This window comes from Protomyctophum bolini, assembly GCF_963924005.1.
Source record: "Protomyctophum bolini genome assembly, chromosome: 8".
In the NCBI taxonomy this organism is placed as follows: domain Eukaryota; kingdom Metazoa; phylum Chordata; class Actinopteri; order Myctophiformes; family Myctophidae; genus Protomyctophum; species Protomyctophum bolini.
Window position 1 is genome coordinate 24,977,127 of NC_137869.1, and position 18,745 is coordinate 24,995,871.

Here is an 18,745-nt window from a genome sequence, read left to right on the forward strand (position 1 = left end):
AAAAACGATGGGTTATAGCCCATGTTTTTTGAAATTTTGGAAAAAAAAGTTAGCCTCGTTTCTCATCATTTTGGACCGTGGGCTATAGCCCATATCGTACGGCATACTATAGCGCGCAGTTTTTCATCATTTTTGAGGATTTGAAAAAAATGACGAAATGACAAAAACGATAGCCCATGTTTTTTGAAATTGTGGAAAAAAAAGTTAGCCTCGTTTCTCATCATTTTGGACCGTGGGCTATAGCCCATATCGTACGGCATACTATAGCGCGCAGTTTTTCATCATTTTTGAGGATTTGAAAAAAATGACGAAATGACAAAAATGATGGGTTATAGCCCATGTTTTTTTTAAATTTTGGAAAAAAAAGTTAGCCTCGTTTCTCATCATTTTGGACCGTGGGCTATAGCCCATATCGTACAGCATACTATAGCGCGCAGTTTTTCATCATTTTTGAGGATTTGAAAAAAATGACGAAATGACAAAAACGATGGGTTATAGCCCATGTTTTTTTAAATTTTGGAAAAAAAAGTTAGCCTCGTTTCTCATCATTTTGGACCGTGGGCTATAGCCCATATCGTACGGCATACTATAGCGCGCAGTTTTTCATCATTTTTGAGGATTTGAAAAAAATGACGAAATGACAAAAACGATGGGTTATTGCCCATGTTTTTTGAAATTTTGGAAAAAAAAGTTAGCCTCGTTTCTCATCATTTTGGACCGTGGGCTATAGCCCATATCGTACGGCATACTATAGCGCGCAGTTTTTCATCATTTTTGAGGATTTGAAAAAAATGACGAAATGACAAAAATGATGGGTTATAGCCCATGTTTTTTTTAAATTTTGGAAAAAAAAGTTAGCCTCGTTTCTCATCATTTTGGACCGTGGGCTATAGCCCATATCGTACAGCATACTATAGCGCGCAGTTTTTCATCATTTTTGAGGATTTGAAAAAAATGACGAAATGACAAAAACGATGGGTTATAGCCCATGGTTTTTTAAATTTTGGAAAAAAAAGTTAGCCTCGTTTCTCATCATTTTGGACCGTGGGCTATAGCCCATATCGTACGGCATACTATAGCGCGCAGTTTTTCATCATTTTTGAGGATTTGAAAAAAATGACGAAATGACAAAAACGATGGGTTATTGCCCATGTTTTTTGAAATTTTGGAAAAAAAAGTTAGCCTCGTTTCTCATCATTTTGGACCGTGGGCTATAGCCCATATCGTACGGCATACTATAGCGCGCAGTTTTTCATCATTTTTGAGGATTTGAAAAAAATGACGAAATGACAAAAACGATGGGTTATAGCCAATGTTTTTTTAAATTTTGGAAAAAAAAGTTAGCCTCGTTTCTCATCAATTTGGACCGTGGGCTATAGCCCATATCGTACGGCATACTATAGCGCGCAGTTTTTCATCATTTTTGAGGATTTGAAAAAAATGACGAAATGACAAAAACGATGGGTTATAGCCCATGTTTTTTGAAATTTTGGGAAAAAAAGTTAGCCTCGTTTCTCATCATTTTGGACCGTGGGCTATAGCCCATATCGTACGGCATACTATAGCGCGCAGTTTTTCATCATTTTTGAGGATTTGAAAAAAATGACGAAATGACAAAAACGATGGTTTATAGCCCATGTTTTTTGAAATTTTGGAAAAAAAAGTTAGCCTCGTTTCTCATCATTTTGGACCGTGGGCTATAGCCCATATCGTACGGCACACTATAGCGCGCAGTTTTTCATCATTTTTGAGGATTTGAAAAAAATGACGAAATGACAAAAACGATGGGTTATAGCCCATGTTTTTTGAAATTTGGGAAAAAAAAGTTAGCCTCGTTTCTCATCATTTTGGACCGTGGGCTATAGCCCATATCGTACGGCATACTATAGCGCGCAGTTTTTCATCATTTTTGAGGATTTGAAAAAAATGACGAAATGACAAAAACGATGGGTTATAGCCCATGTTTTTTGAAATTTTGGAAAAAAAAGTTAGCCTCGTTTCTCATCATTTTGGACCGTGGGCTATAGCCCATATCGTACGGGATACTATAGCGCGCAGTTTTTCATCATTTTTGAGGATTTGAAAAAAATGACGAAATGACAAAAACGATGGGTTATAGCCTATGTTTTTTGAAATTTTGGAAAAAAAAGTTAGCCTCGTTTCTCATCATTTTGGACCGTGGGCTATAGCCCATATCGTACGGCATACTATAGCGCGCAGTTTTTCATCATTTTTGAGGATTTGAAAAAAATGACGAAATGACAAAAACGATGGGTTATAGCCCATGTTTTTTGAAATTTTGGAAAAAAAAGTTAGCCTCGTTTCTCATCATTTTGGACCGTGGGCTATAGCCCATATCGTACGGCATACTATAGCGCGCAGTTTTTCATCATTTTTGAGGATTTGAAAAAAATGACGAAATGACAAAAACGATGGGTTATAGCCCATGTTTTTTGAAATTTTGGAAAAAAAAGTTAGCCTCGTTTCTCATCATTTTGGACCGTGGGCTATAGCCCATATCGTACGGCATACTATAGCGCGCAGTTTGTCATAATTTTTGAGGATTTGAAAAAAATTACGAAATGACAAAAACGATGGGTTATAGCCCATGTTTTTTGAAATTTTGGAAAAAAAAGTTAGCCTCGTTTCTCATCATTTTGGACCGTGGGCTATAGCCCATATCGTACGGCATACTATAGCGCGCAGTTTTTCATCATTTTTGAGGATTTGAAAAAAATGACGAAATGACAAAAACGATGGGTTATAGCCCATGTTTTTTGAAATTTTGGAAAAAAAAGTTAGCCTCGTTTCTCATCATTTTGGACCGTGGGCTATAGCCCATATCGTACGGCATACTATAGCGCGCAGTTTTTCATCATTTTTGAGGATTTGAAAAAAAGTGACGAAATGACAAAAACGATGGGTTATAGCCCATGTTTTTTGAAATTTTGGAAAAAAAAGTTAGCCTCGTTTCTCATCATTTTGGACCGTGGGCTATAGCCCATATCGTACGGCATACTATAGCGCGCAGTTTTTCATCATTTTTGAGGATTTGAAAAAAATGACGAAATGACAAAAACGATGGGTTATAGCCCATGTTTTTTGAAATTTTGGAAAAAAAAGTTAGCCTCATCATTTTGGACCGTGGGCTATAGCCCATATCGTACGGCATACTATAGCGCGCAGTTTTTCATCATTTTTGAGGATTTGAAAAAAATGACGAAATGAAAAAAAAAATCCGCAATTTCCGCAATTGCGTCAAAAAACGAACCGGTTCAATTTGAATGGTGACGCACGCACACGCAACGCGGGCAGTGGAGCCACCCTTCATTGATTAAAAAGGGAACATTCTGTGACGGTGACGCTGACGCGACGCAGACGCTCCCAGTGGAGACCTGGCGTAAGGGCATCTGAGACTGTCTGAATACAAAGCGACGGTCTGCGCATGCACGACCAGACTCAATCGGGGGGGGGGACACTGGGGCATTTCAATAAACAGGGCCAGGCGGGCCAGTCTAGTGGACTAGTCATCTGACTGGCATTCTCCATTCAGGCAGAATGCAAATCTGGCGAGGGGGGAGGGGTTTACCCAGGCTATAGGGCCAGGCGGGCATGTGAGTCTTCGAAGGGCAGTCGGAAGACCTTGGATTGGAAGCACAATGACTGAGGGAATCGAGGGAATCGAGAGGTTTGACAGTCCTGCTAAAGGACGAGGTCTCCGGGTGACCAAAGCATTCAAAGTTGGAGATCTTCTCTTCTCCTGCCCGGCGTACTCTTGGGTCCTCTCGGTTAAAGAGAGGGGAAACTACTGCGAGTTCTGCTTTGCTAGGTATTTATTTCAAAGGAGCAATAATGTGGCATGTAGCCTATATTCCAACTTAGTTATTCCCTTTCTGTGTGCATTAATAGGCCTATATGTAGTAGGCTAGGCTATGCATGGGCACTTGCGCAGTGCATTCTTTACATGTGCGCAATGGACCGCTAATGCAGTTCATTGTATGAGACTGAGTTAATTTCAGTCCAGATAGCACACCACCATGCAGACAGAAAAGGCATTCGATAGTACAGACTGCTTCACTGTCAAGCCAGTACATTTGCGAGTGATTCTTAATATAGACTACAGCTAGTAGCAACCCCCGCATTCCAAAAACCAAAACATTACGCATAAATCTATTTAGGAGATGTGGCTCATCTTTCACTGTGGCCCGTACGTGTAGTTGACTCCAGCCTATTAAATGTCATTAAGCTACAATTTATTTAGTTAAATAACTAACTCTATAACAGAAAATGTATTTCCAGGTTGGTATGCTATATCTACCAATTGTATCCAATCAGGAGAGGCCAGGGTAAACAAGTGAACTTTTAAGTGATGACACAATTTAAACTCTAGAACTCTATAACTTTATACTCTTTCCTGATTGGCTGAAATGTTCAACCCACCTAGCTGCAAATATTGTTTATTGAACAAACACTGTCTGTAGTAATAATGGTTAGTTGGTTACAATCTGAACATACCGTTATTGAATAAATACTGTAGTAATGGTTACTATCTTAACCTATTTTATTGCTCTCTCGTGTCCTCATTTTAGGTTTTTAAATGCATCTTCACTTTTAATTACAAACCCCACAAGATATCTAACACGCTCACATACAAGTGTGTTATTGTTTTGTTTTGTGAACATGTAGCCTACTCACATACTAGCCTACTCATCGGGTGCTGGCAGAGATAAACAATACTTTTTCTAAAAAGTAAAGGTCAGGGGACATGCGCTAAGATGTTATGTCTTTTCACGGGTTGAAACAAGCGTTTAAATCCATGTTTACATGCTTTTAAGACATCTACTGTATACTATGTATTATGATGCATCTGGCAGAGGTGTGTGTGTGTGTGCGTGCAATCAATATATCCATCAAATAGCATACAGTATGTTGTGACATACAGTTGCTCATTAAAACGTTGTTTGTTTGTGTATTCATAGGAAACAGGGCTTGGCAAAATGTGGAAAGTGCAAGAGAGCCTTATATTGCAATGTCAACTGCCAGGTAGGAAACGAGTGGATGAGGAGGAAGAAGGGTGACGTTGCTAGCATTAGTTCTCTAACATCTGATTGTTAATTCGTTCCTAGTTACTTTTTTTTATTGATTGTTTAAATACTTAGTCGGAAATGTAAACAGCACATATGGTACAGTAAGAAAAAAGCAGACTGGATCTGTTACGGCCCTTTCAAATTGGCTCGAACACCGAGGACCATATCATAAAGGACACAAAGTCAGGTTAAAAGTTTACCAAAAATTTAACAAATTTATTTAAAATTGAAATCAGGCAATAAATAATCAACCCCAAACAAGCCAGGAATGTAACACACAAGAACACACTGAACAGCAGAATAAATAAAGGAGTTAACTTAATAAATGCCGAAAACAATAATAAAGAAAATCAAAACCTAACTAGGCATCCTAACTAACAAAGATATGGGCTGGCAAACTAATAAGTGGGGGAGCCTGGGGAGCTATGCACTATGTGCATGTCGGAGTCCCCAGACTCCCCATAAACTACCAAAACAACATAAAGACCTAAACTAACCAAAAACCAAAGGGTAAACAAATACATACAACCAGCCCAGTAACTGAAATAAAGAATAACAAGATCATTAGAAAACAAGGGAACACAACTATTCAAGTTGGGTGTTGGGGAGACAATGGCTACGTTTACATGAGCAGTTAAATCCCCTTTTCATTCCGAATAGAAGTTCAATCCTATTAAACGTTGTTATGTAAACACCTACAAAAACTTACATCCAAATGAAAACGCTCGATGCGATCTAAAAACCATTCCGATGTCACTGGCCGGATTACTCCGATTTTCAATGCGATTGAAAGAAATTTGACTCATGTATACACTGCTTCTGGTCTTTCTGAGCATGCTCCAAGGCGCTCATATAATCCAAGGCGCGCCGTCGGCGCCGAGGAGTTTGCACATAGAGCGCGTTATTTCGTTCCTTTTTTCAGATCCGAAATCCACAAAAAAAACGTGGAGCAGCAGCAGATGAGATACCCCTGATCTGTGTGTGTGTGTGTGTGTGTGTGTGTGTGTGTGTGTGTTCAACGGTCTCTCTCTCTCTCTCTCAAAAATAACGAGCGACCCGATACAATAATAATCATCAGTGTTGCGTTGCGTGCCCTGGCCGTGCTGTAGATACAAAGTATAGTAGTAGGCCTACAAATAAAAACGAGATGATCAACTTCCCAGCGGAGAAGCGGAGCCGAAAGCGGGTGGGGGAAAAAAGACGGTAAACACTAAACATATATGCCCGCACCGCCCCTATCCAATCAGAAGCCTTCCCTGCCCCGACGCTAATGCGGAATGAAATTATGGGATCTAAAAGTTTCGTCCATGTAAACAATCATTCGGAATGACCATTTCCAATGTAAACACCATAGAGTATTAAAAGGATAGAGACTAAACTAACGCGAAGCTCCGCCCCCTCTGCTATTCATGTCAGTGGAAGTTGCTCAGTGGCGTTTTGAAGCACCCGGAAGGCTGCCGGAAGTACCGTCTTTTCGCTGATTCAGCATTTCACCGAGGTGCACTCTGGGTGCACTTCCGCATTTGGACACCAAAATTTGGTGTCCAAATGCGGAAGTGCACCCAGAGTGCACCTCGGCCGTGAACGCCATGTGAACGCGCCTGAAGCCTGAATCCATTCATGAATGCGCTCCGTGTCGAGTACGAGCAAAGACAAAAAAGAAAAAACAATACATAGATTTTCGTCTGTTTACATAGCGCACAGGCGCTGAACCAGAAACTTGAGAATTCTGACATTATCTAGGGATTTATATCGAAATGTTAGTAAAGACTTAGCAACTAGGTGGTCTATTTTACCCCTAAAATGTATCAATATAATAAAAACAGTTCCATCTGGGCAATGTTTAATGTTACAGTGTACTGTACGTGTACACATGACATGATGGGTGCATTTGGTTCCATTGTACACTGACTTGAATTAGATTAACACTAAAAGACATTTACTGTGTATGAATTCATAAATTACAGACTAAATTAAAACCACAATCTTTGAACATCTTCTGTTTTTTAAACTCAGTACCTCACCAGTTGTGTAAAGATGCAACACAATCAACAAACTCAATGTGGGAAAATTATAAAATTACGGTAGTTAAAAAAAAACACCATGTAGTGATCCCAGGAAAATATCGTTCCCATCAGAAAATAGGCTATACATTACTTTTCTTTAATTACCTACCCTACAGGAGTGGTTCTCAAACTAAACAGGGTAGTTTATTTAGCCTAACCCCTTCCTAGTGACAACATAAATGGATTTATTTTCAAATACATAAAGTTACAGTACTGCACACTAGGGCTTTCACTTCTAGTGATTTTTACTAGTTGACTAGTTGTTTAACTACCTATTATGTAAAATAAAAAAAGGTATTGTGCATTTAAAAACGGTGTACAATTTGTGTCCTCATTACAGTATAAATGTATGGAAGTCAGGTATGTCACACAATCAGCTTTGTGATCAATGTGAAAAAGCTCAGTCAGCAATCTTTATTATAGGCTGAGTAAAGGGAATATGTGCTCTGTATATTCTAACGCCGAGGCGAGAAGTCCGGTATTCAAAAACACGAGCTCCCACAACACAGCAACGTGTCAGTTTTAGTACTATTAGCTGGTAAACCAAACCAAACTCCGGTTTACGGTGGGCTTCTTATCTGTAATATAATAAATCAGTTATGTTTTGAGATGTGGTACATGATGCGAGCACTCGAGTCGTGTTTAACAAAAAGGCTGCTTTATCCTCCAGAAAACAGAATGTAAACACAAACTGCCCTGTGCGCGTCCACGAAGCAAACCAGCGGCGCGCTTTCTTGTGCTCGTGCATGAATTTCATCCGCCTGCAGTCCCAAACTTGGCCACTAGGGACCAGCGCTTCAACATTGGAGTGCATAGCTGGCCCCTTGGTAAACACGCACGCAAAAACATTACATCGGATGTATTTTATTCGGAAGTATTTATTCTGAATGATCAGCCTGCATGTAAACGTGGCCAATGAGCTGCTCTCCACAGCTCCTCTTTATAGCCTGCTACTAATCACTCAATCAAGGAACAGCTGACACAGGGTGTGGCAGCCAGAGTCATCAGGTGATTGACAGGTGTCTGTTTAGACCAGCAGAGGTCAGCAATATCACAGGCACTACAGTAGACAGATGAGTATGAGAACAGAACACCATGCGGTTGATGCCATGTGTGCATATGTGCAAGCACCTAACAGGATCATTGAGTAACAAAGCGCAACTTGCGTGCGTGTGCGTGTAGCTGTTGCCAACCACTGCAGCAATGTATGTTCAAGAGTGTTACCGGATTGGTTGTGCATGCGATGTCTTTGCTAACATCCCAAATGCACCTAAATGTGCACCTGATGTTGTTTTTGTTGACACCAGCCACAAGGAAGTCCTGATTTTGGAGGTGCTTACATATCTTTGATTTGTACATGGACCAGGCATTCCAAGATAAACATTCGAAGTACCAACCATACTTGGAATCATAACAAACCTTGGGTATCGATGTAGTTTCGTCATACTGATATTTGGAAGCTAGCTGGGCCATCATGTACATAAACTGGCGTGACAAAGAGCAAAGGCAAACAACTTGCCAAATACTGTTCTGTTTCAGCTGTTATAGGCAGTTTGTCTGTGTGGAGGAGAAGGTGCCATGTGTATCCATGAATTCTCAACCCTGTTATATTTGTTTCCCTGTAAAATTTATTTTAATTTGCGTAATCAAAGTGTGTGTGTGTGTGTGTGTGTGTGTGTGTGTGTGTGTGTGTGTGTGTGTGTGTGTGTGTGTGTGTGTGTGTGTGTGTGTGGCACACGTGCATGCGTGCATGTGTCAGAAAGGGGATTGGGCTATGCATAAGCTGGAGTGCTCAGCAATGATTGCGTATGGTCCGAAATGGTGTCCATCAGAGTCAGTCCGCCTGGTAGCCAGGATCCTTGCCAAAAAGGTGATCTTTTTGATAATTTTTCCAACACTGTTCATAATCATGAAATACAAGTTGTTGGGTCTATAGTCTCGCGAGACAGACTGTTGCCTCCCACACATTCCAAATGCTTCCATCATACAATTTAATAAAATGTGTTTTCGTGAACGGAAATTACGAACACATGAGCTTTCGTTATCTGCTTTTGGGAGGTGTAGTTCCAGACTACGGTATATAACATTCTGATGTTGTGGAATTGACCTTATGCCTGCCAGCAAGGTGCTAGCTAGGTGCAACTTCCCATTGACAGCCCATTCATCCAAACAGAAAAGTCCTATCTGCACAATGTGAGCTTGTAGATCAGCTATTTTCAAATGACTGAAATGTAGATAGGGCTGAAGTGGTTAATGTATGTTTTGTAATAATAATGTGAATCTACAAAGTAACTAGAAACTAAAGTTTTCAAATATTGAAGTGGAGTAGAAGTAGAAGTACTGGAAATTGGAAATGCTCAAGTAAAGTACAAACCTGAAAACAAACTGATAACTGTATTGTACCAACTGCTGTATATAGAAGTAACCTGTGTGCATTTATTTAATCAAGATATTAAGATGTGTAGAATCTTTGCCTATATGCTTAATCGTTTGCTAATTCTTCTGTCTACAAAAGGCACAGAAGGAAAGATCTGCATCTGAGAAGCTCATGTTGATTGGAGAGCTGCAATCACGTAAGGGATGACTCAACAGAAACACACAAACATGCACGCACACACACACACACACACACCGTAAAATCTGTGTGTTCATTTGGGCTGGATCCTATTCTTCATAAACCAGCTGCACCATTAATCTTTGAATAAATAACACATACAGTATACTTTCAGCAACTTAAAGATGGGGTAACGTGATTTTCCACCCAAAACATGATCATCAGGTATTATGATTATACGAGGAGGAATATTTTGTTTTGTTTTGTCTTAAAAACAAAACTATACAAACCAGATGTGGAGGATGCGGACAACAAGAGGAAATTGATTAACGAGGCTGACATTGCCAGCCTGCATCACTTCTATTCCAAACACCTGGACTTCCCTGATCACCAAGACCTGCTTTCACTCTTCTCCCAGGTAATGTGAACACACACACAAGTAGTTGTCCAGCAGAAACTATGTCCAAAACTGTTACTTTACAGGGAATGTGAAAAGGAACTTCTGTTCCAGTTGATCCAATGTAGTTTTGCTTTAGGTCACAAGGGTTGAAAGTTGATCAACCCCATGGACAGACTTTACCACTTAACCTGGCATCCCTATTTTGGGCATGCTATTACAGACAAATGGAGGAGACCTGTTGTTGATCCAGGCAACAACGCCTGCGTTCCTCGCTTCCTGTTTGAAAAGCCCTTAAGGCAGTGACCGTTCACCTGGTGGCTATTATCAGGGAGGTGACCATGTCCTCTCTCGCCATGGGTACATGCTATTGATGAACGAAACCTCTGTCGTCCCCCGATTACTCCATCATCTATGGAAGGGTTGGTATACCCCCAGTGCCCTTGCACGTCATGCTGTCCTGACGATGCTCTCATGATATTTACCAGAGCCTTCTGGCCCGACATATGGAGCTCTAGGTGAAAGGACCATATTAAATAGCTCAAACTAGTGCTGGTTGTCTAGGTTAGGACCCGCCGCAGTGGTGTCCGATTAGAACCGAAATCTTTGACACAATGATGTCTGGCTTGTAAGGCCTGTGTAACATCCTGTCTCGTACGTAAGGCGATGAAGTCTCTCGATGACAAGAATAACAACCAAATTCTTATCCAACTGTGAATAAATTAGTAGGATTAGTAATGATTCCTCTTTCTGTGCAACAGGTTAGCTGTAATGGCTTCACAGTGGAGGATGAGGAATTGTACATTATGGGTACTTCAGTCTACCCAGAGTAAGAACACAGAAGTGTGCGCGCACACGGATGCACACGCACACATGGATGCACTCACTCACGCACGCACATTTTATGTCAGCCGGTCTGTGGTGGTAATAGAAAGGTTGGGAACCCTTAATTGCTCTAACCACAGGGTCAGTGGTGAACTTTCTAGAATGGGTAGCATGTTTCATGTCACTGTTACATAACCTACATACATTACAACTACAAGACATTGTGACTGTCTTCATGGGTTATTTTTAACACAAGGAAACATGGAAGAGCAAGGCATGAATAAGTTCAGTAACACGTCACTCACACACACACACACACACACACACACACACACACACACACACACGCACACACACACAGGAAAGTGTTTCTTGTCTCCCAAACAGTGGCCCTTTAAGCTTCTCTCCGCATCACCCTCTCTCCCCTCAGTGTTGCCCTCATAAACCACAGCTGTCTACCCAGCGCCATTGTCACATACAAGGGAGTGGCAGCAGGAATCCGGGCAGTACAGGACATGAAGCCTGGTGATGAGGTGAGAGGAGAGCCGCCGCCTGCTGTGCTTTATGTGTGGATGGGAAACGAGGTAGTCTACGAGTTACAAGGGGGTTAGGGAAGCCAGACTGTTTACTACAGTAAAAGCGGAAGTGGAGCCCCCCCCCCCCCCCCCCTCAGTTTCAAATTGCAGCCGTCCGTAGGTGCCCTTTGAGAGCAGTTTTGAAGAAGTCATGGGATTATCATGTCTTAATGACTGTTGGTAGGGCGTTCCACATTTTGGTGGCATAGGAGCGAAATTAATTTTGTCCCTTGTTTGTGCTGAATCTAGGTTGCACATGGTTTGTTGAACTCCCTCTGGTCTGGTGTTGTGGGTGTGGACTTCGTTGACATTAAGAATTAAGGAATCAGTCTCAGAGACAACTCCTTGACCACACAGAAGTAGATGTGGAAACCTGAAGCACTATTCACAATGTATTTTTGTGTGTTCCTGTGCCTTTGAAAGGTGCTGATCAGCTACATAGACCTCCTATACCCAACAGAAGACAGAAACGACCGGTTAAGAGACTGTTACTACTTCACCTGTGATTGCCAGGAATGTAAAACTAAGTCCAAAGTAAGTACTGAAAAACCAAGACTGAAAAAACTTGAAAAATCACACCCATGTGAAGTGAGGGGGCCTCTTATCATCTTACAGTGATGTAATGATGTAAAACAAACTGTGACCACATTAAATTATCTTTATTGTCAATGGCGTTTTTAAAACAAACATTGAACTAAAAACAAACATTATATAATAATATTAATATAACTAATATTAATAATATTTAATTAATTAATACTAATATTATATTAAACCTGTAAATAGGAGGGGCTAAAATTATAATCAAATTCAGTGATTACTTGGTTTAATTTGGATGTGAAGGGTTGTAAACACAGATAAAAGCCTATAAGAACATGAGTAAACACTGTAACCCTGGTATTCCCTAACCTTTTCAATCACTTCAGGCATATTTTTATGAAAATTGTGAATATGTTTTGAAACATTTTCGGGAAAAAAAACAAACAAACAAAATCATCACCTCAATATCAAATGCAAGAAGGCATCAGTAGGCTACTGATGAATCAATCATCACCTCAACATCACACATCAGTAGGCTACTGATAGATCAATCATCACCTCAACATCACACACACACACACACACACACACACACACACACACACACACACACACACACGTGCGCAGCAGTATTGATAGATCATTGACAACAGAATTATCCTAGTTCACAAGCAGCTTTAATGTTCCTCAACTCTAACATGCCATCTTGTCTCCTTGGTCTCAGGACCAGGCCAAGCTCAAAGTGCGTAAGCGGAGTCCTCCCATTGAGCCAGACGTCATCAGTAACACAGTCCGCCACGCTAGGAAGCTCATGGGACAGTTCCGAGCAGCAAAGAACGACAAATATATCCTTTACCTAAACGCCCTGACTTTCAGACCATGCACCTCTTTCTGCCATTGATCATCATTCTAAAAGCACCTAGAGACATGCTGTACCTGTTCTTGAAAAGCCTATCAAGCGTTCCCCTTTTGCATTGACTGTCAAGACATTGGCTGGGTTTCCCAAACGCATATGGTGTAAGACTTGTAGTGCTGCACATGCTCAGATACCCTCTAGGCCGCAACACAGAAGCCTGTGTGAACATAGACATTTCGTGCATAGATGTGCCACGCAATGATAGGCCTCAGGTCTACCATTCTGAAATTTAATTTAATAATATTTGGACTGCTGGACAGCAGGCTCTCTTTACTTTATATATATATATATATTTTTTTTAAAGAGTAAAGAGAGCCTACTGTCATATTATTAAATTCAATTTCAGAATGGTAGACCTGAGGCCTACCATTGCGTGGCACATCTATGCACGGAATGTCTATGTTCACACAGGCTTCTGTGTGCGGCCTCTGAGGGAATGGCTGGGAAACCCAGCCATTGTTTTAAGTTAAGAGTATGAGGGCTTGAACAAATGATACACTGTGTATTGTCAGCAAAGTACTGAACAACCTGTATGCACACTGACCCACTGAGACGACCTGTACATGTTCTGCAAGAGCATCTCGCTTTTGTTCAGAAAATGTCCTCTCAAAACCGTGTGTGCGTGCGTTCTATTAATATGGTATGTTTTGTCTGTTACCATATGACACCCAAATGCTCTAATGATTCAGTACACAAATGCATATTATTTATTTGAACGCCAATAGCTTTTCAGGCCTGTGCCATTGCATCCTTGACTCTCGTGCACCCCCTAGCGCATTGCTGGATATGTGTGAACTGTCCCTTGACAAGATGGGAGCTGTGTTTGATGACTCCAACGCGTACATGCTCCACATGATGTACCAGGCCATGGGGGTGTGCCTCTACTTGGGCGATTGGAATGGTGCAATCAGCTATGGCGAGAAGATTGTAAAACCTTACAGGTACTGGAAGTTGTCTGGAACCGAAAACACATAATACAGTAATACAGATATTTACAGACATAATAGTAGGTTGAGAGGGGCTTATATCAGTATCAGCCGGTAACACTCTGTCCCTGTTACAATGCACTAGACCAGTGGTTTTCAAGGCCATTATTTATTCTGCATTTGAGCCACAGATCACCATTTGATGAGATTTAGGGCTGTATTTTGCGTGTACCAGGTCTTATTACTTAACTTAAGACCTGGAGGCGTGGTCAATGCTCTTTGGCCACTCAGAATAGCCAAATGGCATTGATCACTCCTCCAGGTCTTAAGTTAAGTAATATTACCTGGTACTTAAGACACGCAAAATACAGCCCGTAGTCTCTTATTGGAACCAAAACTTTGAATATTTTGTTGTCGTTGGATAAGATGGATATAGGCATTTGCCTAGTTGGACTTTTAAGATACCCTGTGTGCTTTAGCTGTATACTGTAGTCGACCACGAAATAAAATGCAATAAAATAAAATGTGAAGACTTCTTGTAAATGAAGTAATGCAGATAATTAAGAATAACATAACGCTTGAGAGCGTAAAATGAAACCAAATGGACCCGCTAGGGCAGGGGTATTCAATTAGATTTGGCCGGGGGCCACAAATGTAGAATGATTGTGTGTGGGGGGCCACACAGTGTGCGCGCGAAGCGCTGAAATTTGTGGGTTCTCAAAATGCTTTTTGTGCTCAAACACGAATGCATATTTCCGCACAGTAATGAGCTGTATAGACATTATCCTGCTATATGAAGATGGGTTGAAAAGTGGTCCTTTAATGATTACCGTCATTATGGTAATCTCACAATTAATATCGCACACACCATACCTGTAACTTTTATCAGCCCTCTTATTATTCTCAAAAAAAAAAAGATCTTTCAGGGGCCACAAAAGGTGCATTTGATTACCAACTCCTCATTTAGCTGGGGACCACCTGGATCCCCCTCAAGGACCACTGGTTGTAAACCATAGAGTTTAAAACTCTATGGAGTATTAAAACTCTATGGCTCACAACACATTGCAGATCGACGCGTTGTGTGCTTGTAGTTCTGCTATTTATAGTGTAAAAAGAGTCATTACGACGGTCCACCAAAACACATTTTAGTCGACTAAATCTAGACTAACACTAAAACATTCCAGGTGACTAAAATGTGACTGAAACTAAATGAAAACTATTGAAGACTACATGGACTACAAGACTATGACTAAAATCAAAGCGCGACTCCATAGTCTCTCGAGACTGACGGATGTCAATGAATTGGATGGAAATGAAGCCGCTGGGGCAAGCTTTTCCGGGAATCTGGCCGACGCGCGGCACTCTGCCATGTGGGTGGAGCTTCATTTCCATCCACCAGCTGTCTAAAAACCCGGAAGAGTTACTCTCCGTCCTTTGTGCTGTGCAGTGAGCTGTATCCACCGTACTCTCTGAACGTGTCCTCCATCTACCTGAAGCTGGCCAGACTCTACGAGACTGTGGAGAAGCCACTCACGTGCGCCAGTTCTCTCAAGAAGGTACAGAAATTCATAATTATTTACTTACAGTGACCCAAAAGTTAAATTTGATGTTTCCCCCCGGGACCCAAACTACTGGAAATAACATTCTAAAAGCTCACAACACCTCGCTTCACGCTGCGTTGTAAGCTTGTAGGTCACCACTTCCTAATTTATGGAATTGTACTTAAGTACAGTACTTTAGTACATAAGTACTTAGTTACTTTCCACCAGTGGTCATTTCGAAATACAGTGCATCAGTTATACAGTTGCTATACATATCCCTCAACAGCGACACCCGCAGGCAAATACGTTTCTATTCATTGCAGCTGAAAATAAGAGAGTGGATTATTAAACCTACACAGGGAAGGGCCATGATAAAGACGTTTAATGTTTTGTAAAACCATATGTCATGAAAACGTTAAACCATGTAGCCACAAATTGTTATGAACAAACATGAAGAATGATACATTGTGTGTGCACATTGCTCTGGCGCTGTTCAAACTGTGGATGTGAATTTACAGGCAATATCCATCATGGAGGTTACTCATGGGAAGGATCATCCGTACCTGGAAAAGCTACATAAAGAGATGCCAAAGCTGTGAATGAAGACCAGTGCAACTAAAACATTAAACAAACAACAACAAAATCACACCCGTGTGAAGTGAGGGGCACTCTTATCATCTCTGACCTTTAGATCTCACAATTATATGAATTATATGATCCACTCTAACCACTCCTGGGATTTTTGTAGCCTGAGCTGACCTGACATTCCATTATGTTGAGCCTTCCCCACCCTCTTCGATGTCTCCCTTTTGACTCCTGCCCATTCAAACTCTAGACGGACCTGCCCCCAAAGTCATTAGCACTAAGCACAGCTGCACCTGGCAGCCGCAAAAAAAGTTCTCAACATGCCCGAAAATTAAGGCCCGGCTCTACCTGGGCCCTAACTGGGCTGACCTTACTTTTATATGGTTTGCAGATTTTAAAAAAAGATGAAAAACATGAAAATCAACATACTGTAGTTAGTATAGTGTATAGGTTTTTATGGTTTAACAATAAAATAAAATAAAATGAAAATCATGAAGGGGGGGCTAAGCCTCTACCCGAGGGTGCTGTTGGGTGTAAATAAATTACACAATTTTATGTCAAAAAGAGAAATCATCTGTCTCTGTCTCTTCAGGTAACCTACCTACTGACCATATATGGTCATGCATGGGGTGACCAGTCAACCAACCAACGAAACAACTGACTGTCTGACGGGAAATGCACAATTTCATAGTAAGTGCGACCTGTGGTAGCAATGACCAAAATATATTATTGTAGAAACTAAGAAATACATTTTTCATTAATTTGGGTTTATTTTCAACATGATTTAAACGTTATCACAACATCATTTCACTCAACAGCACAACACTTTTAAAGTGTCTCTCACCGTGGAAACCGAGGGTTCAATTCCCCGGGACCAGGTTGACCAGGCATGCCAATTAACAAATACAACTGCACGGATTAAATAAAAAATAAAATCTCAAGACTGAAAATTTGTGACCCAATGTGAGATTTATGAAACGGTGTGAAACACTAGTGCAAGCTGTTTCTTTAAAAAACCCACTATCTAAAATGTTTTAGTATTATTGATCCTACTGTTCTACATACTGACAACCTGAACAAATCACAGATTGCGGCGTTAACATTTGCTTTTATGAAATATCCCAGACCATTAGGATTTTATGGAAGATCCTTCTCTACATTGACAGTTTGACTATTTCCGATGCTCTAATATTAAAATAATAACCGTAAGTTGCCTATCTACAAGCCCTCAATGCGCCGATAGCTTGTAGATTGGCTACTTTTGCTGTGCAACATGCTTCCATAGAAGACACGCTGGCTTCTATATCCACCTTTTCCCCGCCACGGTACTACTGGGGCTCCTTGTGTGTGTGCTTTGCTTCCTTCAGTCATTGTTGCCATTTACTACAGTGAAAGAAATGCAAATGCCACTCCTTTCCATGCCATGCCGGAAGGCAGCATTCAGGAGAATTGCTTTTTTCCCCCGAAGTCTCTTGAACTTGAACGCAGCATTTTACGTTCCATGCCGTTACACCGCATCTCCACTATGCTAAAGAGTGCTGGGTTGCACCCCGAAAATAGCTGATCTACAAGCTCACAGCTTGTAGAGGTGCTGTTTGCTATTTTTGTCCAAAAGTTCCCTCTTACAGGATTTCACTCTCTGCACGTCCCTGGCCATGTCTGCTTATTATAATAAGCAACCTTTCATTTGCTTTTTCTGTAAAGTCACTTGCAAATAAATTATTGGTAGTTGTTGGTTGATGTTGTTTTGGGCTTGATTCTAAAGTGTACGTAGTTGCTTATTTGGACTTAATGTTTAAAACAGTGATTCCTACATCTCTTCACGTCAAAGAACCCCAGATTAATATGCAATTGTCCACAGACATCTGAAAATATTTTGTGCCTTTTTTATTAAAATGTTTAAAAAAATATTCAAAATATTTCGATTTATTCTCAATGCGTTTTTAAATAACAGATGTACAGTAGAGATCGATGTCAATATACGGATTTCATGATATAACATAGAATGGTATATGAAATAGTGGTCGTCTCTCTTACCGCCCAACTTGCTTGCCCACAGCCTCGCCTCGTCTCTGGAGAGTGGATCTGTTGGTGAGGCAGAGAGTTCTTCCTTTTATACTGGTGAGCTCAGGTGTGTTGATGAGCACAGGTGCATTGAGTTGGTCCAACAGGTAATTAGCAATGTACCTGTGATCAATCACGTGTCTCAAAGCCTGGCGAGTCCCTGCCTTGCTCTTCCTCCCTCTCTCTCCAGAGTGGCACTTGCTTATTGGGCGGGGATTGACGAGTGAGACACCACAGTACCCTTAATATGTACCTTCAATCACTATAACCCAGAATTCTCATGTACAGGAATATTGTATTTCTTCAGTAGGCTAACAAACTGTGTTTCAAAATGTAACATGAACTTACAATAAATCATTGGCAGGATGTATTATGGCTAAACACCATTTAAGATAACCATCTTTGTTCTACATTGATCACTCACCACTTCATGAATGCTGAGACTGCAACATCACCGAGAAATCTATGAAAATCTGGGAACTAAATCGTTACCAAGAAATTTCTTCACCAATGTGTTTCTAAATGTGTCTAATAACATGTACTAAAAGTTTGAAATTCAACTCCTTGGGAAATTGAGTTATTAGCATAATATGTGACCATACCCAAAAACTCTTTTGTGCAAAACTAATGCTTGGAATGGATTCAGAATCATGAAAACCCCCTAGTTTC

The 18,745-nt window shown here is 40.8% G+C and overlaps 1 protein-coding gene across 5 annotated transcripts; it reads left to right on the forward strand.

Annotated features, from left to right (window-relative positions):
- The first annotated feature begins 3,626 nt into the window (after window positions 1-3,626).
- Window positions 3,627-18,089, forward strand: LOC308319391 (N-lysine methyltransferase SMYD2-like). Of its 5 annotated transcripts, none has more exons than XM_080769444.1 (12): window positions 3,627-3,829; window positions 4,980-5,043; window positions 8,913-9,023; window positions 9,666-9,726; window positions 10,001-10,125; window positions 10,866-10,933; window positions 11,360-11,462; window positions 11,928-12,038; window positions 12,769-12,889; window positions 13,727-13,901; window positions 15,334-15,442; window positions 15,946-18,089. In XM_080769444.1, exons 1-12 carry the CDS (start codon window positions 3,660-3,662, stop codon window positions 16,024-16,026), a joined length of 1,299 nt encoding a protein of 432 aa, XP_080625570.1. In that variant the 5' UTR covers window positions 3,627-3,659; the 3' UTR covers window positions 16,027-18,089. The 5 variants fall into 5 exon arrangements, with proteins under 5 accessions (XP_080625570.1, XP_080625571.1, XP_080625572.1 ...); XM_080769445.1 differs by having other exon boundaries at window positions 9,669-9,726; XM_080769446.1 differs by lacking the exon at window positions 8,913-9,023 and having other exon boundaries at window positions 9,669-9,726.
- Window positions 18,090-18,745: the final 656 nt, after the last annotated feature.